The sequence below is a fragment of the Octopus bimaculoides genome, chromosome 11, assembly GCF_046866305.1.
Source record: "Octopus bimaculoides isolate indiv1 chromosome 11, ASM4686630v1, whole genome shotgun sequence".
Classification (NCBI taxonomy): domain Eukaryota; kingdom Metazoa; phylum Mollusca; class Cephalopoda; order Octopoda; family Octopodidae; genus Octopus; species Octopus bimaculoides.
In genome coordinates, this window is record NC_142938.1 from 359543 (window position 1) to 387293 (window position 27751).

Sequence of the window (27751 nt, forward strand, 5' to 3'; positions counted from 1 at the left end):
GTTGAGTTTTCAGATGATCAGTCATTCATTTGTCCGACGGTCAGTGGTTCTTCTCCTAGCTCTAGTCATACAAACGTCTCATCTATCTGTGGCTCTGGTGACAAAAGTCAATGAGATGCCAATGTTTTGAGGGCTGACCAGCAGTTTTCATGCTGCTGGTGTAGCTCTCAGTATCATTGAAGAACACACAAGGCACCATACTGCCACAAGGGCTAGACTGTATGATGGACATTTAGGATGAAATCATCAGATGTCGTCATCTGACCAAGTTGGTGTTAGAGAAAAGTTAATGTTAACTTTTTCTAAGCTGCTCTTTGAAGTGAGTGGTGCTGGACCAAAATGGTCCAGTGTTGCTAGGCTCCACTTGGTCATGATGGTAGCACCTAAGTTCCAATATTGTCTGAATTCATTGAAATGACAGCCATCTCTCCTTTCCTGCCATCAATGTAGGAACAATCGTCAAGCATTCGTTACATCTTTCCTCTATTGGACTCCTCTTCTTCCTCCTCTCACCCCTGGATCTAGGTTTGAGAAACTGAAGTTGGTGGATGCCATCTGTGGGATTGGGGGAATTGGCTGTGGCCTCCAAACACTAGAACTTAATTGATTCTGACTCAGTTCCATGGCACAGAGATATCATCAACAACTGTGGGTTACTGAGCACTCAGCTTTTCAAATGTCATCTTGTTACCAGTCCACTTGGGTTGGCCATATTTGAAGGCCCTTCCACTATCTGCCACCCAAGGACATACCCTTTCCCCAGTCATCTTTGATTTCCATAGACACACCCATAGGAGGGTGAAACAAAATAGATTTCTATATTTTGAAAATATGAAATTATATTTCCATAGCACACACACACACACATATCCGCACTCAGTCACATACATACATTGACCCAGCAAAACCTGAAATTAATGGTATTGACAGAGTTGTTTCCCTTCAACAATCTCTGCTGAGAACTGATTTCTAACTCGACAGGAAATTGCAGCCAAATTTCCTTTAAAACATATCCAAGGATGGATATATTGAGTAATGGAATCAAGCATAATACTAGAAATAAAAACAGAGGCAAAGATGAACACAACTGGAATTGTTCTAAGGTCATAAGTTGAATCAAGGCTAAACAACAACAACAACAGGTTTATTATTGTAAAAGAAGTGAGGAGTTCCTCAATCAACGACTCTGGGTCCATCTCAGTTAAAGTTATTGCATTTCACATTTACAACTTGGTCAATACATCAATGTCCAGTCACGCCTTGAGGACACGCAAACTTGCAGTGGAATATTTTTGCTAGGTGCAGATATCTTCAGAGCACATCCCCAAAAAAGAGATGACTGTTTGATAAAATGCTAATGCACAGTCCCTGTGTTGTCTCCTCACTCTGCTTCAGCTACTGCTACTATGAAGGCTTCTGTTCATCACAACTAAACAGTTGTAGACCAGCTCCTCCCATCACAGCATCCAATTATTAAACAGTCATAATTGGAATGAATAAATAAAATAGAATATTAAGTATTTATGGAATTTTGCTTTACTGTTGAGTGACTTTTGGCCAACCTTATGTGTGTGTGTGTGGAGGTGCAATGGCCCAGTGGTTTGGGCAGCAGACTTGCGGTCATAGGATCGTGGTTTCGATTCCCAGACCGGGCATTGTGAGTATTTATAGAGCGAAAACACCTAAAGCTCCACAAGGCTCCGGCAGGGAGTAGTGGGGTGGGAGCTGGCAAACCCTGCTGTACTCTTTCACCACAACTTTCTCTCACTCTTTCTTCCTGTTTCTGTTGTACCTGTATTTCAAAGGGGCCAGCCTTGTCACACTGAACCTCCCCCGAGAACTACGTTAAGGGTACACGTGTGTGTGGAGTGCTCAGCCACTTGCACATTAATTTCTCGAGCGGGCTGCTCCATTGATCGGATCAACTGGAACCCTCGTCATCGTAACTGACAGAGTGCCACGATATATATATATATATATATATATATATATATATATATATATATACACATATACACACACACACACACACATTTATACATATGTGTGTTTGTATATACACATATATATATATATGTATATATACATACACATATATATTCATAAACACACACATATACATGATGAGCTTCTTTCAGTTTCCATCTTCCAAATCCTCTCACTAGCCTATGGTTGGCCCAGGTCTAGAGCAGAAGACATTTGCCCAAGGTGCCGTGCAATGGAACTGAACCCAAGGCCACATGTCTGGGAAGCAAGCTTCTTAACCACACACCTCTCTTCCCTTTTACTCTCTAAGATCTTTAGAATTCTGTCTTGCCTTCAAGAGAGGAAGATATCTGCTTTGTAGGGCAGGATTTCTGGATGAGAAGTTTTAACACTCTTATTGAGAGAGAGAGAGAGAGAGAGCGAGAGAGAGATAGAGAGAGAGAGAGAATTCAGTATGTTTTATGGGGCTGTGGTGACATCAAAGTTACCTTAATTTTAAACATGTTTCATCAATGTTTATCACAAAAGACAAACAAATACAAGAGAAACTATCAGGAAGTTGTTGGAATTCAGCAGGAACAGGATGCCCTCTTTCCATGCCCTTCCCCTCTTGCCCAGTCTTGACACAGAAATAATTATTTTAACAGAAATATAATCAGACACATTGCAATGTTAGGATGTCTGAGTTTCTCAGCTTCTCTGCACCTAGCACACACACACACACACACAACACATATGTATGCACATACACACATACACACGTACTCATTCCAGTTGAAATTTACAATCATCGTGGCATTCTGCTCCATCTCAAATTGCAAATGTTTTGCAACTATATTGCCAAGAATAATCAGTTCCACAAGAGGAATGGAGATTGTATGATCTGTGATGATCACTGGGATATCTCTTTGATTGTAATTGTTGAGAAAATTATTGCCAAGCCATTCCTGAAGAGACTTCTAGACATATTTCTCAACCCAGAAGGTTAGTGTAGCTTTTATGTCAAAAGCAGAACAACTGACTGGTTTTGAAACTCAACTTTGACCAGAGAACAAGCCCGTGATATCTTTGTGGTTTTCATTGATTTTACTAAGGCATTCAACAATGTCAGGAAGACCCGTAAAAAGTTCTGAAAACTGTTGTCCTCTTCGTTTTGTCAACATTGTCACATCCTTTATGATGGAATGATGATTGAACCTTTGACAGTGACAGATGGTGTCAAGCAAGGTTATGTCCTTGTTCCAATGTCATTATTCATCTACTTCTCGTCTCATCTACACTTGATACAACTTAAAAAAAAAAAAACACCAGTTGGTTATAAGTTGTAATTTTGGACTGGTGGCAATATTTTAAACCTTTGCTAACTGTACTGAAACAAAAATAGAAATGGTTGTGTGAGCTGCTCTTTGTAGATGTCAGGTGTGTAAAAGTGAAAGGAAGAGTTTGCCAATGTCTTACAATGTGAGGAGGATAAGGGATGAGAGATGCTCTGGATTGCTAGATATCAGAGAGAGAATGAAGATGTGGGAGAGAAGTTTGTATGGATGGATTAATGGTAAGCTTGCACTTAGCGATTCTGAAAGGAAACAGGCATAGTAGTGCTGCTGTTAAATTCAATGAACCACAGACTGTTTCTCAGCTGCTTCAAAAATAATTTTGGTCTCACAATCAGCATGAAAAAATCTGGCACCATGCACTCACCCAAAACTAGATTCTTGCTGAGTAATTCAGAAATGTGGTAGAAAAGTGGTAGAGGATTTTATCTTCTTGGGCAGTTGTAGGCTGACTTAATAGATCAGTAATAGACAAACGAGCTTAATATAAATCAGTGGTTGAGCCACATTCATAAGACACAGAATTATCATATCTCTTGGATTAACATTAAATAAAACACATGTTTTAATAATACAAAACTTACTGTTTAGAAGTTTACTGTCTCCTCTGGGAAGTTCTCTCACAATAGTACCATCATCTTTATCAAGGGCCAGCCAGCTATAGAAAATATACAAGCAAATCAGAAGAAAGCTCCCTTTACCCATAAAATTAAATTTTTATAAAATCCTAATTTGTTAGATTGTATTTGTATCATGTCTATGAACCTATATGAATGTTTTACTGTTTAAAAGGAATAATTATTATTTATTGGTATAAATATATTTTGGACCAGTTCTATATTCTGTTCAAAACTAATTCATATACTGTGTGTGGTCGATTATATAATTTCTCTCAAACATTTATTGTCAAGTCTCTAATATCTGCTGATTTATTTCTGATATTATTACATGATATTTATTTCTGATATTATTATATGATATTTATTTCTGATATTATTACATGTGTAAACAGTTTGTCTAAAGAAGTATATCATTACAATTTTCACTTGAAATCTACATCAAGTGATGTCTTATTTTTGATATTAAATGTATAAACACTTTCTTTAAGAAAGTAAGAAAGTATATAAAGTAATGGTTGTACCAAAATTAAATGTGACTCAGCTGTACTCAAATACAGTAACCCCTTGACTATCGCGGGTGTTACATTCCAAAAACCCCTGTGATAGGTGAAAATCCGCAAAGTAGAAACAGTACTGTTTTTTTTTTCATTATGTTTCAAACAAAATACAATTTCAAGAAGAATTATGGAGTTCAAGGGTTTCTATAAATGACCAAACATCTACACTTTATGAAATAATTCAGAAGTTTCCACAGGCATTGTGAGACAAAAGTTAAACTAAATACAAACCATGAACACAAAAAGACAATATTAATTGGACATACCTATTACAGTGGAACAAATAAAGTTGACTGGGATCATTCTTCACTCTAATTTCAACTTTCTCCAAGAACCATCCACTTCCAGGATTACTGGCATCATGTCCAATATGTATTTTCGTTAATTCCTTCAAGTCAACAGCTTCAATTAAGAATTCATCCACCTGAAATTACCTTCATAAATTATTGTTTCAGAAACAAATTTTCTTTATTTAAAATATTTATTGTGCGTGCGTGCGTTGACAACCGGAAACAAGAGTATTGAATATGATAGTAGAGATTGCTAATATTTTTATTTTGGTCAAGCCAGTGTGTTGCCAGCCTGGAAACTGACTTGATTTTTTATTTATATATATATATATATATATATATACACATGTATATTCTACTGTACTGTTCCATGATGGTAAGATCAACAGAAAAAGTATTCCATCTGGTGAGAGATAAATATTATATATCATCATCACCATCATATAACATCCATTGTTGGCATGGGTCCGACATTATATATATATATATATATATATATATATATATATATATATATATATGTATATATGCCACTTAAAAAGCACCCACACTGGTGCTGTTTTAATGCGCCCATGCGATAGATGTGTCCATGCAGGTAGCACATAAAAATCACTCAGCACATTCTGTTAAGTAGTTGGCACTAGGTAGGGCGTCCAACCGGAACCTGGACAGCTCTCCAGCCTGGCCAGCTCCTTGTCAAACCGTCCAACCCATGCCAGCATGGAAAGTGAATGTTAAACTACGAGGAGAATGATGATGATGATATATATACACAAACACACTTGTAAAAAGCATCCAGTCATAGACACCCTGGCAAAGTAGACAATTGGAGCTTAGCCCTGCTCTCTGGCTTCCCACTTCCTGTCAGACCATCCAACTCATGCCAGCATAGAAAAGGAATGTTAAATGTCTGTCTGTCTGTGTGTCTCTCTCTCTCTCTCTCTCTCTCTCTCTCACACACACACACATCTTTTAATTACAGCACACATCTTTTAATTACAGACAAAAGGAAGATTATTTAACATATGAGGTAGAGTTATAATGAAATAACCAATAATAACCAACGAATATTTGATACATCACAAACATCATACGCAAAGCAGATATACCTGTCCTCTTTCGAATTTCGTTTGCTTGTTCCTAGATTCTTCCAAGTATCGTTGTCCAGTGTCTCCAAGTTTGCCAAAGATGTTCACAAATACATTGGCATCTGTTCCAGCTTCCGCTACATCACCTGTATACACCACTACTATGTAGTGAACAACTGAAATATAGAGATGATGTTTGGAGAATGAGAAAGAGGTAGGGAGAAAGGTCGTATTGTTAATTCAGTCTGCCTTAGTGTATGACTGGTACCTTCTGCTGTAGAGTATGGATGCTTTATATATATATATATCCTCATCATCAATTAACGTTTGACTAAGATTTGAATCTATCAAACCCATCTTTGTTATCATTTTACATTTATTTGTTTTCTATGCTGGCATCAGTTTGGATGTCAGCCCCTTACCATTTGTTTCAGTTCTTTGTCATCATTTCAAACACACAATAACATTAGAAACCATCGGCTTTTGTTCCAAGCCACATCATGTGTTTTTTGGAATGTTTTCCATGGCCCAACTCCCAACCATCTTGCAGGATATTGCCCTCATAGATGGGAAGGGGAAGAACCATGCCTTGCTTATATTTGGCATAGTTTCTTTGTTGGATATCTTATATTTCATAACATAATAAGTTATAATTTTTATTTCTATTCAAATAGATACAATTTTATTATGAAATGTTATTAGCAAACATTGTTATATGTAAGTTTTGATGGGAAGCTGATGATTATTAAAGGTTTAAGAGGGAAAAAAAAGAAATAAACAAAAGAGGGGGTAATAACCTGATAAAGGGTTGTTACTTTCAGGTCCAGAGGCAGGTAACTCTTGCACAATTTGTCTCCTTCCTTCATCCCGTGTTGACCAACAGCAACTAGCCAGAAATTCATAATGTTTTGAGGTCTTACTATTTTCCATTTCAACCTAAAGGAAAACAAAAGTTTTGTATATACTATAAATGAATGTGTGTGTGTGTGTCAGTGTAATTATGTATAGATGTGTGCATGTAATTATGTGTGTGTGTGTGTGTGTGTGCGCACATGTGCATATAAGTCTGAATTTATAAACAAGAAAAGCAAGTACTTAATACCAATGGTGATGGTGGTGGAGGACATCATTATTTATTGTACGGCTGAGATTATTTGCTGTTGTTTCTCAGAGATTGTTTTCTGATTTTTCACTGAATTTGCAAGTAAAGACTGTTTTGGAAGAGGGAGAAGGCATAATAAATGTTACATAGTCTTCAAAGTGAGAACAGGGTGAAACTATTTGGCCGGGTAGTACAAGATACAATTGGCCGTAAACTAGTCCTTCAATATATTTAGGAAGAGGAAAGACAAAGGTTGCCCTCTAAAACACCAGTGATGTTGATTCGGAACTCATGATCATATTTATGGAACAATGTGGGTAGGTGGTTAGTGATACAATGCCAAAGTTGTGTTCTGTAGTGAGTGCTGAGAAGAAAGTCTTAAGAATAATAAACCAGGGCTGAATACACAGCTGCTACATGTGGTAATAAAAACATTCTAGTATTTGCTGCGAAAAAAGGCTTGAAAGGAGAGAAGTAGCAATGGAGCATGGATAATACTTTGGCTTGAAAGGAGAGAAGTAGCAATGGAGCATGGATAATACTTTGGCATGAAAGGAGAGAAGTAGCAATGGAGCATGGATAATACTTTGGCATGAAAGGAGAGAAGTAGCAATGGAGCATGGATAATACTTTGGCATGAAAGGAGAGAAGTAGCAATGGAGCATGGATAATACTTTGGCATGAAAGGAGAGAAGTAGCAATGGAGCATGGATAATACTTTGGCTTGAAAGGAGAGAAGTAGCAATGGAGCATGGATAATACTTTGGCATGAAAGGAGAGAAGTAGCAATGGAGCATGGATAATACTTTGGCATGAAAGGAGAGAAGTAGCAATGGAGCATGGATAATACTTTGGCTTGAAAGGAGAGAAGTAGCAATGGAGCATGGATAATACTTTGGCATGAAAGGAGAGAAGTAGCAATGGAGCATGGATAATACTTTGGCATGAAAGGAGAGAAGTAGCAATGGAGCATGGATAATACTTTGGCTTGAAAGGAGAGAAGTAGCAATGGAGCATGGATAATACTTTGGCATGAAAGGAGAGAAGTAGCAATGGAGCATGGATAATACTTTGGCTTGAAAGGAGAGAAGTAGCAATGGAGCATGGATAATACTTTGGCTTGAAAGGAGAGAAGTAGCAATGGAGCATGGATAATACTTTGGCTTGAAAGGAGAGAAGTAGCAATGGAGCATGGATAATACTTTGGCATGAAAGGAGAGAAGTAGCAATGGAGCATGGATAATACTTTGGCTTGAAAGGAGAGAAGTAGCAATGGAGCATGGATAATACTTTGGCTTGAAAGGAGAGAAGTAGCAATGGAGCATGGATAATACTTTGGCATGAAAGGAGAGAAGTAGCAATGGAGCATGGATAATACTTTGGCTTGAAAGGAGAGAAGTAGCAATGGAGCATGGATAATACTTTGGCTTGAAAGGAGAGAAGTAGCAATGGAGCATGGATAATACTTTGGCATGAAAGGAGAGAAGTAGCAATGGAGCATGGATAATACTTTGGCTTGAAAGGAGAGAAGTAGCAATGGAGCATGGATAATACTTTGGCTTGAAAGGAGAGAAGTAGCAATGGAGCATGGATAATACTTTGGCTTGAAAGGAGAGAAGTAGCAATGGAGCATGGATAATACTTTGGCATGAAAGGAGAGAAGTAGCAATGGAGCATGGATAATACTTTGGCTTGAAAGGAGAGAAGTAGCAATGGAGCATGGATAATACTTTGGCTTGAAAGGAGAGAAGTAGCAATGGAGCATGGATAATACTTTGGCTTGAAAGGAGAGAAGTAGCAATGGAGCATGGATAATACTTTGGCATGAAAGGAGAGAAGTAGCAATGGAGCATGGATAATACTTTGGCTTGAAAGGAGAGAAGTAGCAATGGAGCATGGATAATACTTTGGCATGAAAGGAGAGAAGTAGCAATGGAGCATGGATAATACTTTGGCATGAAAGGAGAGAAGTAGCAATGGAGCATGGATAATACTTTGGCATGAAAGGAGAGAAGTAGCAATGGAGCATGGATAATACTTTGGCATGAAAGGAGAGAAGTAGCAATGGAGCATGGATAATACTTTGGCATGAAAGGAGAGAAGTAGCAATGGAGCATGGATAATACTTTGGCATGAAAGGAGAGAAGTAGCAATGGAGCATGGATAATACTTTGGCATGAAAGGAGAGAAGTAGCAATGGAGCATGGATAATACTTTGGCTTGAAAGGAGAGAAGTAGCAATGGAGCATGGATAATACTTTGGCATGAAAGGAGAGAAGTAGCAATGGAGCATGGATAATACTTTGGCTTGAAAGGAGAGAAGTAGCAATGGAGCATGGATAATACTTTGGCATGAAAGGAGAGAAGTAGCAATGGAGCATGGATAATACTTTGGCTTGAAAGGAGAGAAGTAGCAATGGAGCATGGATAATACTTTGGCTTGAAAGGAGAGAAGTAGCAATGGAGCATGGATAATACTTTGGCATGAAAGGAGAGAAGTAGCAATGGAGCATGGATAATACTTTGGCTTGAAAGGAGAGAAGTAGCAATGGAGCATGGATAATACTTTGGCATGAAAGGAGAGAAGTAGCAATGGAGCATGGATAATACTTTGGCTTGAAAGGAGAGAAGTAGCAATGGAGCATGGATAATACTTTGGCATGAAAGGAGAGAAGTAGCAATGGAGCATGGATAATACTTTGGCTTGAAAGGAGAGAAGTAGCAATGGAGCATGGATAATACTTTGGCATGAAAGGAGAGAAGTAGCAATGGAGCATGGATAATACTTTGGCTTGAAAGGAGAGAAGTAGCAATGGAGCATGGATAATACTTTGGCATGAAAGGAGAGAAGTAGCAATGGAGCATGGATAATACTTTGGCTTGAAAGGAGAGAAGTAGCAATGGAGCATGGATAATACTTTGGCTTGAAAGGAGAGAAGTAGCAATGGAGCATGGATAATACTTTGGCTTGAAAGGAGAGAAGTAGCAATGGAGCATGGATAATACTTTGGCTTGAAAGGAGAGAAGTAGCAATGGAGCATGGATAATACTTTGGCTTGAAAGGAGAGAAGTAGCAATGGAGCATGGATAATACTTTGGCATGAAAGGAGAGAAGTAGCAATGGAGCATGGATAATACTTTGGCTTGAAAGGAGAGAAGTAGCAATGGAGCATGGATAATACTTTGGCATGAAAGGAGAGAAGTAGCAATGGAGCATGGATAATACTTTGGCTTGAAAGGAGAGAAGTAGCAATGGAGCATGGATAATACTTTGGCATGAAAGGAGAGAAGTAGCAATGGAGCATGGATAATACTTTGGCTTGAAAGGAGAGAAGTAGCAATGGAGCATGGATAATACTTTGGCTTGAAAGGAGAGAAGTAGCAATGGAGCATGGATAATACTTTGGCTTGAAAGGAGAGAAGTAGCAATGGAGCATGGATAATACTTTGGCTTGAAAGGAGAGAAGTAGCAATGGAGCATGGATAATACTTTGGCATGAAAGGAGAGAAGTAGCAATGGAGCATGGATAATACTTTGGCTTGAAAGGAGAGAAGTAGCAATGGAGCATGGATAATACTTTGGCATGAAAGGAGAGAAGTAGCAATGGAGCATGGATAATACTTTGGCTTGAAAGGAGAGAAGTAGCAATGGAGCATGGATAATACTTTGGCATGAAAGGAGAGAAGTAGCAATGGAGCATGGATAATACTTTGGCTTGAAAGGAGAGAAGTAGCAATGGAGCATGGATAATACTTTGGCTTGAAAGGAGAGAAGTAGCAATGGAGCATGGATAATACTTTGGCTTGAAAGGAGAGAAGTAGCAATGGAGCATGGATAATACTTTGGCTTGAAAGGAGAGAAGTAGCAATGGAGCATGGATAATACTTTGGCTTGAAAGGAGAGAAGTAGCAATGGAGCATGGATAATACTTTGGCATGAAAGGAGAGAAGTAGCAATGGAGCATGGATAATACTTTGGCTTGAAAGGAGAGAAGTAGCAATGGAGCATGGATAATACTTTGGCATGAAAGGAGAGAAGTAGCAATGGAGCATGGATAATACTTTGGCTTGAAAGGAGAGAAGTAGCAATGGAGCATGGATAATACTTTGGCATGAAAGGAGAGAAGTAGCAATGGAGCATGGATAATACTTTGGCTTGAAAGGAGAGAAGTAGCAATGGAGCATGGATAATACTTTGGCTTGAAAGGAGAGAAGTAGCAATGGAGCATGGATAATACTTTGGCTTGAAAGGAGAGAAGTAGCAATGGAGCATGGATAATACTTTGGCTTGAAAGGAGAGAAGTAGCAATGGAGCATGGATAATACTTTGGCATGAAAGGAGAGAAGTAGCAATGGAGCATGGATAATACTTTGGCTTGAAAGGAGAGAAGTAGCAATGGAGCATGGATAATACTTTGGCTTGAAAGGAGAGAAGTAGCAATGGAGCATGGATAATACTTTGGCATGAAAGGAGAGAAGTAGCAATGGAGCATGGATAATACTTTGGCTTGAAAGGAGAGAAGTAGCAATGGAGCATGGATAATACTTTGGCATGAAAGGAGAGAAGTAGCAATGGAGCATGGATAATACTTTGGCTTGAAAGGAGAGAAGTAGCAATGGAGCATGGATAATACTTTGGCTTGAAAGGAGAGAAGTAGCAATGGAGCATGGATAATACTTTGGCTTGAAAGGAGAGAAGTAGCAATGGAGCATGGATAATACTTTGGCATGAAAGGAGAGAAGTAGCAATGGAGCATGGATAATACTTTGGCTTGAAAGGAGAGAAGTAGCAATGGAGCATGGATAATACTTTGGCTTGAAAGGAGAGAAGTAGCAATGGAGCATGGATAATACTTTGGCTTGAAAGGAGAGAAGTAGCAATGGAGCATGGATAATACTTTGGCTTGAAAGGAGAGAAGTAGCAATGGAGCATGGATAATACTTTGGCATGAAAGGAGAGAAGTAGCAATGGAGCATGGATAATACTTTGGCTTGAAAGGAGAGAAGTAGCAATGGAGCATGGATAATACTTTGGCTTGAAAGGAGAGAAGTAGCAATGGAGCATGGATAATACTTTGGCATGAAAGGAGAGAAGTAGCAATGGAGCATGGATAATACTTTGGCTTGAAAGGAGAGAAGTAGCAATGGAGCATGGATAATACTTTGGCATGAAAGGAGAGAAGTAGCAATGGAGCATGGATAATACTTTGGCTTGAAAGGAGAGAAGTAGCAATGGAGCATGGATAATACTTTGGCTTGAAAGGAGAGAAGTAGCAATGGAGCATGGATAATACTTTGGCTTGAAAGGAGAGAAGTAGCAATGGAGCATGGATAATACTTTGGCATGAAAGGAGAGAAGTAGCAATGGAGCATGGATAATACTTTGGCTTGAAAGGAGAGAAGTAGCAATGGAGCATGGATAATACTTTGGCTTGAAAGGAGAGAAGTAGCAATGGAGCATGGATAATACTTTGGCTTGAAAGGAGAGAAGTAGCAATGGAGCATGGATAATACTTTGGCATGAAAGGAGAGAAGTAGCAATGGAGCATGGATAATACTTTGGCTTGAAAGGAGAGAAGTAGCAATGGAGCATGGATAATACTTTGGCATGAAAGGAGAGAAGTAGCAATGGAGCATGGATAATACTTTGGCATGAAAGGAGAGAAGTAGCAATGGAGCATGGATAATACTTTGGCTTGAAAGGAGAGAAGTAGCAATGGAGCATGGATAATACTTTGGCTTGAAAGGAGAGAAGTAGCAATGGAGCATGGATAATACTTTGGCATGAAAGGAGAGAAGTAGCAATGGAGCATGGATAATACTTTGGCTTGAAAGGAGAGAAGTAGCAATGGAGCATGGATAATACTTTGGCTTGAAAGGAGAGAAGTAGCAATGGAGCATGGATAATACTTTGGCTTGAAAGGAGAGAAGTAGCAATGGAGCATGGATAATACTTTGGCATGAAAGGAGAGAAGTAGCAATGGAGCATGGATAATACTTTGGCTTGAAAGGAGAGAAGTAGCAATGGAGCATGGATAATACTTTGGCATGAAAGGAGAGAAGTAGCAATGGAGCATGGATAATACTTTGGCTTGAAAGGAGAGAAGTAGCAATGGAGCATGGATAATACTTTGGCATGAAAGGAGAGAAGTAGCAATGGAGCATGGATAATACTTTGGCTTGAAAGGAGAGAAGTAGCAATGGAGCATGGATAATACTTTGGCATGAAAGGAGAGAAGTAGCAATGGAGCATGGATAATACTTTGGCATGAAAGGAGAGAAGTAGCAATGGAGCATGGATAATACTTTGGCTTGAAAGGAGAGAAGTAGCAATGGAGCATGGATAATACTTTGGCTTGAAAGGAGAGAAGTAGCAATGGAGCATGGATAATACTTTGGCTTGAAAGGAGAGAAGTAGCAATGGAGCATGGATAATACTTTGGCATGAAAGGAGAGAAGTAGCAATGGAGCATGGATAATACTTTGGCTTGAAAGGAGAGAAGTAGCAATGGAGCATGGATAATACTTTGGCATGAAAGGAGAGAAGTAGCAATGGAGCATGGATAATACTTTGGCATGAAAGGAGAGAAGTAGCAATGGAGCATGGATAATACTTTGGCATGAAAGGAGAGAAGTAGCAATGGAGCATGGATAATACTTTGGCATGAAAGGAGAGAAGTAGCAATGGAGCATGGATAATACTTTGGCATGAAAGGAGAGAAGTAGCAATGGAGCATGGATAATACTTTGGCTTGAAAGGAGAGAAGTAGCAATGGAGCATGGATAATACTTTGGCTTGAAAGGAGAGAAGTAGCAATGGAGCATGGATAATACTTTGGCATGAAAGGAGAGAAGTAGCAATGGAGCATGGATAATACTTTGGCTTGAAAGGAGAGAAGTAGCAATGGAGCATGGATAATACTTTGGCATGAAAGGAGAGAAGTAGCAATGGAGCATGGATAATACTTTGGCTTGAAAGGAGAGAAGTAGCAATGGAGCATGGATAATACTTTGGCATGAAAGGAGAGAAGTAGCAATGGAGCATGGATAATACTTTGGCATGAAAGGAGAGAAGTAGCAATGGAGCATGGATAATACTTTGGCTTGAAAGGAGAGAAGTAGCAATGGAGCATGGATAATACTTTGGCATGAAAGGAGAGAAGTAGCAATGGAGCATGGATAATACTTTGGCATGAAAGGAGAGAAGTAGCAATGGAGCATGGATAATACTTTGGCATGAAAGGAGAGAAGTAGCAATGGAGCATGGATAATACTTTGGCTTGAAAGGAGAGAAGTAGCAATGGAGCATGGATAATACTTTGGCTTGAAAGGAGAGAAGTAGCAATGGAGCATGGATAATACTTTGGCTTGAAAGGAGAGAAGTAGCAATGGAGCATGGATAATACTTTGGCATGAAAGGAGAGAAGTAGCAATGGAGCATGGATAATACTTTGGCTTGAAAGGAGAGAAGTAGCAATGGAGCATGGATAATACTTTGGCATGAAAGGAGAGAAGTAGCAATGGAGCATGGATAATACTTTGGCATGAAAGGAGAGAAGTAGCAATGGAGCATGGATAATACTTTGGCATGAAAGGAGAGAAGTAGCAATGGAGCATGGATAATACTTTGGCATGAAAGGAGAGAAGTAGCAATGGAGCATGGATAATACTTTGGCATGAAAGGAGAGAAGTAGCAATGGAGCATGGATAATACTTTGGCTTGAAAGGAGAGAAGTAGCAATGGAGCATGGATAATACTTTGGCTTGAAAGGAGAGAAGTAGCAATGGAGCATGGATAATACTTTGGCATGAAAGGAGAGAAGTAGCAATGGAGCATGGATAATACTTTGGCTTGAAAGGAGAGAAGTAGCAATGGAGCATGGATAATACTTTGGCATGAAAGGAGAGAAGTAGCAATGGAGCATGGATAATACTTTGGCTTGAAAGGAGAGAAGTAGCAATGGAGCATGGATAATACTTTGGCATGAAAGGAGAGAAGTAGCAATGGAGCATGGATAATACTTTGGCTTGAAAGGAGAGAAGTAGCAATGGAGCATGGATAATACTTTGGCATGAAAGGAGAGAAGTAGCAATGGAGCATGGATAATACTTTGGCTTGAAAGGAGAGAAGTAGCAATGGAGCATGGATAATACTTTGGCTTGAAAGGAGAGAAGTAGCAATGGAGCATGGATAATACTTTGGCATGAAAGGAGAGAAGTAGCAATGGAGCATGGATAATACTTTGGCTTGAAAGGAGAGAAGTAGCAATGGAGCATGGATAATACTTTGGCATGAAAGGAGAGAAGTAGCAATGGAGCATGGATAATACTTTGGCTTGAAAGGAGAGAAGTAGCAATGGAGCATGGATAATACTTTGGCATGAAAGGAGAGAAGTAGCAATGGAGCATGGATAATACTTTGGCTTGAAAGGAGAGAAGTAGCAATGGAGCATGGATAATACTTTGGCATGAAAGGAGAGAAGTAGCAATGGAGCATGGATAATACTTTGGCATAAGAGCAGCACTACTCACAACTTTGGAGATGTTCGAGAAGATGGTCTTCATTTGCAGGAGATCTAGAAATTCCATCTCCAGTCACATCTGTCAGTGGCAACAAAGAAGAGAAGCAAACGAGAATGACCCAAAGATACCACAAGGAATCTCCCCCTCTCAGCTGCACCATCTCAGGTTGTCTCCATTTCCAACTCTTTATATTGGGATAATTGCTCTTTGAGTATTATCACATGCCAAGACAGCTATGTCAATAATAATTATAATAATAACAGATTCAAATCGACCCCAGTGCTCAACTGGTACTTATTTTATCGACCTCAACAGGATAAAAGGCAAAGTTGTTGTCATCAGGTTTTGAACTCAGGACATAAAGAAGGATAAAATGCCACTAAGCATTCTGCTGGGAAGCCATTGGTTCTGTCAGCTCACTGCCTAATGATGATGATGATGATGATGATGATGAGCAGAAGTAGTGGGGGAGCATCATAGCCATGTGTTGAGAGGAATTCTTTGGGGTTTGGATAATTCACCTTTGGAAACATGGGCGTTTCGTTCAACATCCTTAAACAAACCTTATTCAGGGACCTTTTGAGCGGAATGGGCTACTGGACCTGAAGAAAATTCTAACTGGGCTCTACCTGCGAGGACATGCGCTGTTTATCTTGATATGAGATCACCATGTCATGCAGATATGGTTGTGATGCATGTGCCTGGTGTACCCTTATCAGACGGGTAGTCATGATGGGTATAATGGACTTTGTATATTTGTACTCCTGTTTCACTTTGATGGCATGCAATGCTCTCTCACTCAATAATAATAATAAGTCACTTCTGAGCAAAATATTGCCCAAAAAAGAAGTGGAGAAATTGTTAATATTTAAAGACCTCGAAGTTGAATTGTTCAAGATGTGGAACATGAAGGTGAAAAACACCACCAGTTAATAAAGAGATGATTGGGAAGGAAAAATAAAAAGAAACACATGAACGAAAATATAGAAGCTATACTTTGATCTTCATCACTACACACTATCCACCCCACCCACCCCAAAAATAGCCATGCTAGAAACAGCCCACATTCTAGGCAAGACCCCAGTACAAAGCAAATAAAACAATCCACAAGACAAACTCTATATAACAAATATCTAATAAAATAAACAACTGCCACAACATGTACTCTCTACAGGCTGGATACCGAACAGAAGAACACAACTTGCATTACACACACAACACTAATACAACAAAACATTGCAGCCATATTTAGAACTGATCTTATTAACTTCAAGAATTTCAGTCTAAAAATAATTGTCACCATTGATAATGCAATATTCTAGTGAAGTTAGACATTAGTGATGTATTACGTTAGTGAGATATCGCATTTTATTTAATTCAAATAACATTAGATGACTTCTTTAAGTTCAATAATTCACTAAGCTAATAAGGATTAACTCCAGCATGGCCATAACCTAATATTCGAAACCAATACAAAATTTCCCTGCCATCAGGCATAAAACATGTATTATTTTTATCATTAGTTTTATTATTAGGGTTAGATAACAAAGACCCCCAAAGTTATTTATTAGCAACTTAGAGACAAAGTTTCATGTATTTGGGCAAGTTGAGCCCAGTATATAACTGGTTGTATTGATGTCAATTGATTGCTGAAATTTTCATTGGCACTGGAAGGTTGAAATGTCAAGTTGCTCCATATTTATGTCAAAATAAAATACTGTTTAGTTTGCTTTCGGGAAATAAACTATATTTGCTATTAATAGATGAAAAGAAATTGGGGCAACAGGTTTATTTAAAAACTTTGTGATGTCTAGATGTTTATATTTGAGAGACAAAAATGTTAACATCACTGAATGAACTTAACAAAAAAAAAAATCACCTCTGTTGTACCAGCTTTCAACACAAAATGGAGAGAGAAAAAGAAAGAAAGGATAAGCTTATATTTTAGAAAATAAATATTTTTTTTTTATTGGAATTCTTGTGGTTTATTCTGATATTCATTTTAAAGAGAGTTTTGTCTTTCATTGTTTCACTGTGGAACACAAAGGCATCATTACCATTTTAGTAAATATTAGAAACAATGTTTCTGTTAGTTTTTCATCTCTTCAGTTGCAGCAGGTATGGCCGTATACTCCCTGGTTCAATCTCAATGTAGAGCATTTTGGTTAAGTATCTTTTGCCATAGCCTGAAACTGACACAAGCTTCAGGTGAGAAACTAGCTGAATGAAGACTGTGTGGAAGCCTGTCACTGTATTTCTGTTGTTGGGAGGTGAGCTTAATATGTCACTTGGTTTAATGTTTCCGCTTGGCCTTCGGCTAGCTCCAGTGAAATCTCTTCTCTCGTAAGCAGTGGGGCTAATTTAATATGATGGATTTGCAGCAACCAAGGAGTCGTGTTTTCTGGTACTGTAAAGGTCAGCGGGGTCACTAAAACCAACCTCTTTTTTACTAAAGCATTAAAAGAAAAGTCCAGAATCTCATGTCCAGTAAAATGTTAATAGAATTAGTGAGACACAGCAAAGTTGAGAAACTGATGTACGATGACTCAATAAACCTCTATGTGGTAGCTCAATCAGCAAGAAATAACAGGTAAATTTCCTTCAGTTTTCAATTAATATTATACTTGGCCATTCTACCAATTCATTGTGTGACAGGTGTGAGTTACCTGACTAAACACCACCACCACCACCACCACCAACAACAATATCATGTTATAGAGTATGGTGGTGTACCATGTTATGGAGTACAGTGTACTTATGCAGGTGTCATTTTAGTTGCAGCAGAGCATGTCTGGAACACAGTTGTTGGATGAAATCTCAACATACCACAGAGATCAACTGAATCAGAAATCATTTTGGGTTCAACAGCAAATGAAAGATTAAATAATCCTGTATCTATGACAATGATGCAAATTATGTCTTCACAGATCAATTTCAAGATTTTGTATTATTTGTTAAGAGATGTGTTTCAGGTAAAAACAACAATAATTCTATTCATTGCCATTCAATAAAATGTAATAAAACTATTATTTTCCAACTGGCACCAACAGCTTTGTTGACACTGATTATTACTGGACATTTAAAACAGGGACGGGCAGTGGCCACCACCACTGAATGATTTCCCAGGAGCTAATAATGTGCTTGATCAGGTTATCCCTATTTCAGTTTAGAATTAAAAGGAATCAAAAAATATTAAAGACCAGCACCAAATATCAATTTCTCTTTTCTCTAGATTTTTAAATGTTGGTTGGCAGCAGAGAAATATCTACAAATGTGGAAAAAAAAAAAATGCTTTTTTCCCCCTCTCCGGAATTTTGTCTTTCTGGTCTTTTCTCTCTGCCCGTGTTTTACCTGTTGTCATCAAACAGTAACCATTCAAAAGTAACATTGTGTCAATCCTTCTGCTGTCTGAGTGACTGTAACGGTCTTTCCTTCAAACTATAACAACAGGAAAAATAACAAATAAATAAATAAGTACCTTTTCTAAAGGATAACCAGAGAAAGTGCCAGAGTTCTCATGCCAAATTCTGATTTTGTAGAGAGTTCCAATGTCTGCTGTGGCTATTTCAAATTTGTAAGTTTGCCCTCCTTTGAAACCTGTCTTTCTGTTGGACAAAAGTATTTCATTTGACTTTCCTTTCAAACCATATACAACAACTGAAATAGTAGAGTCAGGCCTTGCTCTTGTGGTCTCACTGGTTGACACCCACAAAAACCAACGTTGTTCTGAAATAAAGTTTAGAAATTTACCAAGTTCTTATCAAAATACATGTAAGATTGTATATTTTAGAGTTTTATACATAAGCCCCACACATACAAATATGGAAAAGTGAATGTTATGAGGGCAAGTCAGAAATTATATGCACTCTGTAATTTATTAAAAAATAAAAACAGGGGTTGAACAATTACATCTTTTTTTCCTTTTTTGACACAGACTCCTTGCTTTTCGATGCTCTTCTTCCAGTGGTCCATAAACTCGCTTATCCCATTGGAGAAGAATGTTTTCAGCCGGTTACACAGGCGTTTATGCATCACTTCCTGCACTTCTTCCTCATAAAGGATGTTTGCATAATCCATGGAGATGGTAGTCAGAAGGGGCAACGTCTGGACTGGTGCACCTGTGGACTTCCCTCTCTTCTCCAAGATGAAAATACAGCTCAAAGGTCTCCGTTTTAACACTGTTGTGGAGAGCACATTACAGAAGGTCCTTAAGTTGCTTATTGAAAAAGACTTCCAGACTGGATTTCAAAAGTGGCAGGAATGCTGGTATGTAACGCTATGCAAGGGGACTCTTTCAAAGGAGATGAGGTCAAAACTTAGGTAAAATAAGTTATTTTTCTTATTAAACCTGACTATCCAGCAAGTTTTTGACTCCACCTCATACGTGATGTTGAGGTTTTCATCTGAAACTGAGACACTTGGCCACTGACAACATTGCACAACATCTCTCTCTCTCTCTCTCTCTCAGTATATATATATATATATATATATATATATATATGGAAATGTGCTGTGCGTGAGAAGACCCGGCAAGCCAAGTAAGATCGTTGCCAGTGCCCCTGGACTGGTTCTTGTGCGGGTGGCACATGAGATGCACCATTTTGAGCGTGGCCGTTGCCAGTACCGCCTGACTGGCTCCTGTAGGATTTTCGAGCGAGATCGTTGCCAGTGCCCCTGGACTGGCTTGTGCGGGTGGCACATAAAAGACACCATTTCGAGCGTGGCCGTTTTCGTGCGGGTGACACGTAAAAGCACCCACTACACTCTCTGAGTGGTTGGCGTTAGGAAGGGCATCCAGCTGTAGAAACTCTGCCAAATCAGACTGGAGCCTGGTGTTGCCATCCGGTTTCACCAGTCCTCAGTCAAATCGTCCAACCCATGCTAGCATGGAAAGCGGACGTTAAACGATGATGATGATGTATGTATGTATGTATGTATGTATGTATGTATGTATGTATGTATGTATGTATGTATGTATGTATGTATGTATGTATGTATGTATATGAGCCTATACCAGGAGCAGACAAATCATGCGTGTCTGTATGTATGTATAGATAGACAGATGGATGGATTGATAGCTAAATAGCTTTATTGAAAACAGATGTCTTTTTATTGTTGGCAATTGTTGTTAGAATAAAGGACAACTCTTCCTACACACACACACACACACACACACTGAAGTAGGAGATTTATCTTATTTACTCAATACTGTTGTTATTCTGTGCCAAAGAAGAAATGCTGGGTGAGGAATATGAGAAGTGTAAGAGTGTAAATAATGGTTAAAAGTGCAATGAAAGTGAGAAAAAGAAGTTGAAAAGGTGAGAAAGAGAGTGTAGATGTGTGTGATTAGGGGCAAGTGTGCCAAAGTGTGGAGGTGGTGGTGGTTGAGTGCGAAAATGAAACAGTATGAGATAGAGAACAACACACACACACACACAGAGGGAGATTGGTGATAAATGTATGTAAATTAAACGAAAAGTTGAAAAATATTTGTAAAAGAGTTAATGGTATAAAAAATTCTTGGAGTGTGTTACTGGGTGGGGTAGCGAGATTAGGAGGCTCCTAAAAACAGTACCTTTTGGCCTTCAAGTCATGCACACACACGCAAACAAACACACACACACACACACAGCAAAACATAATAAAAAAATAACAAAAGTAATAGAGATATTTGTAGTCAGAATCCTCAGTCAGATGCTGAAGGAATATGGAAAGAATCGAAGACATTATGCTATCGTCCTTCTTTAAATACAAGAGAAACATCCACAAGAAATTGACAAGCAAAGGAAGAGAAAAAAGGAGATAAAAAAAGGGAGGCATCAGGGATTGGTTTATATGATTCACACACACACACACACACATCCATATATATATGTGTGTGTGAGTGCCCAGTATTCCTGGGTTAGGGTTAGATAGTGGTGGGGTGGAGTTCTCAGTCACCTCCTCCTCAGGGTCCCTATCAGAAGCAATTGTCATTAGATTTTCTGGCTGGATTCCCAAGCACGACCAACTGAGATGATGGATATTATCCAACCATCTCATTTTTGGTCAACCCTTAGGTCTCCTGCCTGAAGGCTTAGCTTGAAGAATCCATCGTGAGATTCTTTCCTGCATCATTCTAATTCCATGTCCATAGTATTGGGACATGTGACCTCTCAAAGCAGACAAGTAGCAGCTCCACTGCATATATTTCAATCTCCAATCTGTGCCCCTCCTCTCATACATTAAGCCATCATCCCCTACTACACAGTTGACCCCATTTTGCTTGGGGTTTGTAGTCTTGCAAGCTGCATGGCAATGTGAAATAGGGGTGAGGCATGGAAAAAGCACCAAGGACACTGTAAAATGGTTGGCATCGGGAAGGGTGTCTGTCTGTAGAAACTGTGACAGAGTAAACATCAGAGCATGATGCAGTCCCAGGAGCCATCAGATCAGGTCAAACTGCCCAGTCGATGCCAGCAGAGAACGGGGACATTAAATGACTTTTCTTCATCATTATCATCATCATTGAATGTCCCCTTTTCATTCTGACATGGGGCAGTATAGTTGAGCAAGGAATTGTCAAGTTGCAGAGCTGCTTCAAGCTTCTATGTCATCTTTGGTGTGGCCCCTACAGCTGGATGCCCTTTCTCACACCAAACATTTAACAGAGTGTACTGGGTGCTTTTTTTCATGTCATGTGAGGTGGCCATGTAACTAAAAAAAGAGAAGAAAAGAAAGGAAAAACTTCCACTACTGACAGAAAGTGGGGGAGGTGAAGGTAGGGGGCGGCGGCTATATTTCAGGTGCTGAAAGGCATGAAAGGTATGATAGAGTGACAAGTACAGGTGTCTTGCTAGAGGTCTACATGGCTGAAGAAGTCATGAGAAAGATAAGGATGGGATGTTACAACAAACTCTCAAGGAATCTATGTGTGTTTATGCGTATAACTTATACACATATACATACATATACATACATTTATCATTTATTCCGCAGTCTTCAAAATCATTTGGACGGAAAAAATATGAATTCTGTAGACGAGGTCAGAACAGTAGTGGAGGAGTATTTTTCATCATGAATTTTGGAAGAGGGGCCTTGCAAGTCTACCAAACGGATGGAAGAACATTGTAGAAAACGAAGGTGGGTATATTTTAGATTAAAAAAGATCTTTGTTTAGGTTAATTTTGAAAAATAAAGGAAGTATAAAAAAACATTATTTATGGGATGACCTTGTGTATATATATATATGTGTGTGTGTGTGTGTGTGTGTGTGTGTGTGTGTGTGTGTGTGTGTGTGTGTATGTAATGACCTTTATATTTTTGAAGAAATTAATTAGACTGTAAAGATGAAATAAATTAGATGAAAAACTTACTGTTTTCAAGTTTTTTTTCCACTGTGTTTCCTTCATCTAAAATCTCTTTGATCAAACCATCTCTTTCATCAGCTGCTAACCACATGTTGCATGGGGAAACTTGCTCAAGACTTGTTAAAGTCTAATGAATAACCACTTGGTCCAAAGTCAATCTAGAGATAAGCTGGAATTATCATGACTAATTATAATTCTATCAACAAGGGCCACTTTCCTCAAAAGCGATATATTGAATAATGTCTGTTTTTATCTCGTTTAAAGTTACTGTTTTTGATCCAGATCTTGCTGTTGCTTGTTTGTATTTTAGTCATTGTCAAAGATAAACAGAAATACATTGAAACTAGTGCCAACATGTCTTCTGTTTGTCTTGTAGTGACAACTGGTGGTGAGTGGACAATCTGGAAGAATAAAAGACATTACTGAGAAATGGAATCAATAGTTTGGCTTATGAAAGAGCATTTGTTGCGAAGAAAGGAGATTGACAAACCTGGAACTTGGCTTTGTTGTTTTCAATAAACAAGACTTAGAAAAACTATTCCAGTTCATAAAAGAACAACAAGAATAACAAGCTAATTGTTCGAAAACTATTCCTTTGAGGTCTGAATAACTAAGGTTGGTCGAAACACATTGGTAGGAAGGCTGGAGGCAAGAGATTCGTGATGGTTCTGAAGGAAAGAATAACTTGGAAGAAGGATAATGAAATAAATGCATCTCAGTGAAAAGAACAGAGTCTAAAGATAAGTATTCATTATTATGACGAGATATAAAAAGGCTGACATAGTTTCATCTTGTCCCCTTTGTTGCCCCACTTCCCTCCCTTCCCTATTTCACCCTTCTCAGCCCTACTCACTATGAATAAATGAAAAGAAGTTAGTCTGTTACATTCATTTTCAGCTATTTTTGACAAACACTGCTTGCTCTCCACCACCCATCTTATTGTTTACATAACAAAGCACACCCGGCTAACACAAATATGCTATAGACTCTATTAAATGTGTGTGTGTGTGTGTAACAGTATTAGTTTGGATGGCTTTGTCTTAGTGTTCGTATAAACACATAAATACACATGCCCCAGCAAGTCTGCACAAAGCTTTTGAATGAAAGAACACACACCTATATGTATGCACCCCCCTGCCATGCACAACCATACACGTTCTCTCTCTCTCTCTCTCACACACACACACACACACACACACACACACACACACACACATTTACAGTAACCTGGAAATTTCTCAAATCATTCCTTATAAGTTTCCCTTTTCTGATCTTCCAGAACATAAGACATGGAGTAAGGGTTAGGGAATTGTTCACTTTAGAATAGAATAAAACTCTACAATACATATTGAGCACTCTTTTTATACCTTCTAGTTTTTATAATTACTTGCAGCATAATGTAATAAACACATGTGAGTATGCAACTGTATTTATTTCAAACACATCAAATTAGAAGCAGTATTATTATTAATTATCAAAATTTTCCATGAAGATTGTGTTCCTATTTATTTACAGTTTAGAAGTAAAGATGATGAATAAAAAAGATGACAAAAAAGATAACGAATAAAATGTGCAATTATCCAGAGTTTCACACTGACTTAACTAAACCTATTGATGACAGGAGGTGGAATTTTGTTGAGAGAATTTGCTGCCCTCAAAGACAACAATTATCACAACTGAAGGGTTATTACATTCAAAGATGAAATTCCTGCAGAATTGGTCAAGCCAAGTTTATAGCTAGAAGAATACACCACAATGAGATCAAACTTAAAACCATGGGGAATATCTACAGCCAATATTAGATGCAAAAAACCAAAAACATTTGTACAATGTTTTTCATGAACCAACACTTAAAGGGTCCAATGTATTAATGTAGCAAAACTGACGACACACAAGTTATATAAAGTAGAGAGAAGAGAGAGAGAAACTGCACACAGAACGTAGAGAGTGTTTATATAATTTCAGAACAATGTATGAGGGAAAGAGTGGTGTAAGAGGAGAGGAGATGGGGTGACATCAAGGTTTATAAACAGACACCAGATGGCGCCGTAAATGACTATTTGTTATCAATTTAGGATGTTTTTCGTTGGATTAATAGATGAAAAAAATAGAAACAGTAAAATCTGTAAAATACATTATCAGTGATGCACAGTGCATACATGCACACAACAACAACAACAACAACACACACATATTACGTTCATCTTTTCTGTCCCCTTTCAACGGCATAAGAGGTATTGTCCACTCAATGCTGACCAATTCCCTTTCACCATTGACCTTTATCCATGGCAAACACAGCAACTTAATTAAATCTTATATTACATCCAGCTAAAATGGTGTCATGTACGTCTTTTGTGACAAAATAAAACCCTAAGCATATGTGACCAATGGTAGACTTGATCTATCTTAACCAGAATCAGTTTTTTGTTATAGAAAAATCCTTTCAGCTGAGAAAGTTTACATTTATGGAATTAGCTGACCATTATTTATTTTGAGAAAGTGGACAAAAGTGGACATAGAGCAATGTCCAGTGTCTAATTCTCCTGATAATGTGCATGCATATATATGCACATACACACAAGGACACAAATGAAAACACACATCCACACATAACAGACACACAAACCCATATACATAGAGACAATCAAACATGCACACACAAACACATGCATATATGTGTATACACATGCACACACATGTGCACAAGCAAACAAGCAAAAAGAATGCAGCTTCAGTACTGGATAGAGTCAACAACTATTGAAGAGGTTGCAAGAAGCAACGAAAATTTTAGAAAAAATAAGTAAATGGGTGGAAATAGCCAATAAAGCACCTTCCCTACTAACTCTAAGAAAGCAACCTGCCTAGGAAATTGGTTATTTAACCTTGTTGTGGAAAGGAATCATGGGTTTTCTATCTGTGACCACAAAAAGAGATTAATTTAACTAGTTTCAGTATTTATTACAGCCTCATCAGAAATTGTAAACTTATTTTCTGCCCATAGTATGAATATTATTTGTAATTGAGAGAAACTCACACAGAACTAAGTTGCCCTGCAAAATGTCTTTAAAAATTAATTGAAATACTGCACTAGGGTTTAAAAATTTTTTTTTTTTAAACAAAATTTGAAACTTTTAGAATGCGAGACCAGTGTGTGACCACATTGAGGATTTCACAAAAACTCAGGCTCACAAGACTTAACTTACACTTTAAATTATTTGACAGAAATCAGTAGTTTGATGTATTAGGAATTCATTGATCAAAGATGCTCCAACTATGACCCTCATGTCTTTTACTCAGACACACAGTGTATCTAGAAGCTCATTATCTTTGCTTCGTTGCTGTTGTTTAACCTCAAGTCAGTCCAATTCCAGTAGGCCCATGACCAAAGTTGCTCCAACTGTGGCCATCCAATCTGTTATTCAGATACAATGTATCTATAACCAGATCATCTAATGTGTCCTTCGTTTTGTAAGATGACAAGGTGTGATTTGATGGAAATTTGACTGCTATTCCCAGCAAGCTGTATAAAGTATATCTGGTATATATTTCATTGTTATTTACCTCCAATCAGTCATCATTCAGCAGAACTATGATATTCCAACCATGACCATCTTGCAGAGATTTCGTTATCAACTCACTAGAACATTGAATATTCAGAACTCAGTAAGAATTTCACATCTAAACTATTGGTGAGATGAGATTCTGTTGTGTCTAATTCCAGTTTTGTCATTGATTGTACAAAAAAATTCACTTTCTATATTAATATCTCATTCCTCACCCTCTTCCTCAATCTGTCTCTCTCTGTCTCTCCTTTCTCATCTACATATAAAATCAGGCCCCTATTATGCCAAAAGAATGATTGAACAATCAGTGGTAGATACTTAAATAAAGATTAATTAAAAATTAAGTGATTATAAGAATAGAGATGGCATGTTCAATGCGAACTTGACACACAAAGACATCAACATATGGAAAGAAAATTGCTTCCATCTTTATTAGTCTAAAAATACTCCCCATGAAGGTGGTCTACTGGCTAGAATAACTTGGCATAGGAAGTGAGTGAAGTTTCTTAAATTAATGACTTTGAAAAAGAGAAAAAAACCTGGCTTGAGAAGAGGAGGGAAAACAATTCGTGTAAAGGTTCTATTTTCTTCCCCAGTCTTGAGTCAACATTTACAAGCAGTGTCTAGCTAGTTGCTGTTGTTATTATTACTATTATTATTATTATTATTATTACTATGAAAATTACTATTCAAAACAGAACACTGCCTCAAATAAGCACACAATACGACCGAGCTGAGTCTGCAAAGATTTCCTCCTTGAAGTATGTACAGCTTGTTATCAACACATGAAATCATAACAGTCATTTATTCGATGTTTGTTTTGTATTTCTCATGGAAGTATGACATAAAATATATAAACACTTCTCTAATCAACTAGATTGGTAGGGCATCAGTGATGGCTTCAGTCTCATAGGGGTCTATAGAAAGGGTTACGGCTCTGATTTAATTCATTAAATGTCCTGTCTCCCAAACTCAATTGTTTTTTTTTTTTGGCTCCTTAGTGTGTCTTGTCTTTCAGACAACACTGAACATGTCTGACAATTCTTTCACTCCACAATACTTACCTCTGGAATTCATTCCTTGGCCATAGTTTTCCTCCTTACATTTGTGAAAAAAATGGCCAAACTAATCATTAACCACATCAAAGTTACCAGTGTGGGTGCAGTCTTGAGGCTTACCTGCTCCTGTCAACTCATGCCAGCATGGAAAACCAGCCATTAAATGATGATGATGATAGTGCAATTTAAAACTTAAATTGCATGACAAATAACCAATATTTAAAACTTCATGTGTATTCCCTTTTGTGTTGTTACGAAAACGTACATAGGATGGTGTAACT

The 27751-nt window shown here is 38.1% G+C and overlaps 1 protein-coding gene across 17 annotated transcripts in view; it reads right to left on the reverse strand.

Annotated features, from left to right (window-relative positions):
* Positions 1-27751, reverse strand: part of LOC106874508 (lipoxygenase homology domain-containing protein 1) — a 173475-nt gene that overhangs the window by 26506 nt on the left and 119218 nt on the right. For 9 of the 17 annotated variants that reach the window (XM_089359183.1, XM_089359177.1, XM_089359182.1 and 6 more), the window contains 6 exons: positions 22856-23250; positions 18979-19226; positions 6673-6811; positions 5897-6051; positions 4764-4921; positions 3905-3978 (listed from right to left, as the gene is read on the reverse strand). In XM_089359183.1, the coding sequence (XP_089215309.1) occupies positions 3905-3978; positions 4764-4921; positions 5897-6051; positions 6673-6811; positions 18979-19226; positions 22856-22940 (859 nt within the window). In that variant the 5' untranslated portion in view covers positions 22941-23250. Of the gene's footprint in view, positions 1-3904; positions 3979-4763; positions 4922-5896; positions 6052-6672; positions 6812-18978; positions 19227-22855; positions 23251-23339; positions 23518-27751 lie in introns of those variants that run through there. The other 8 variants (XM_089359172.1, XM_052971412.2, XM_089359175.1 and 5 more) reach the window with 3 other exon arrangements.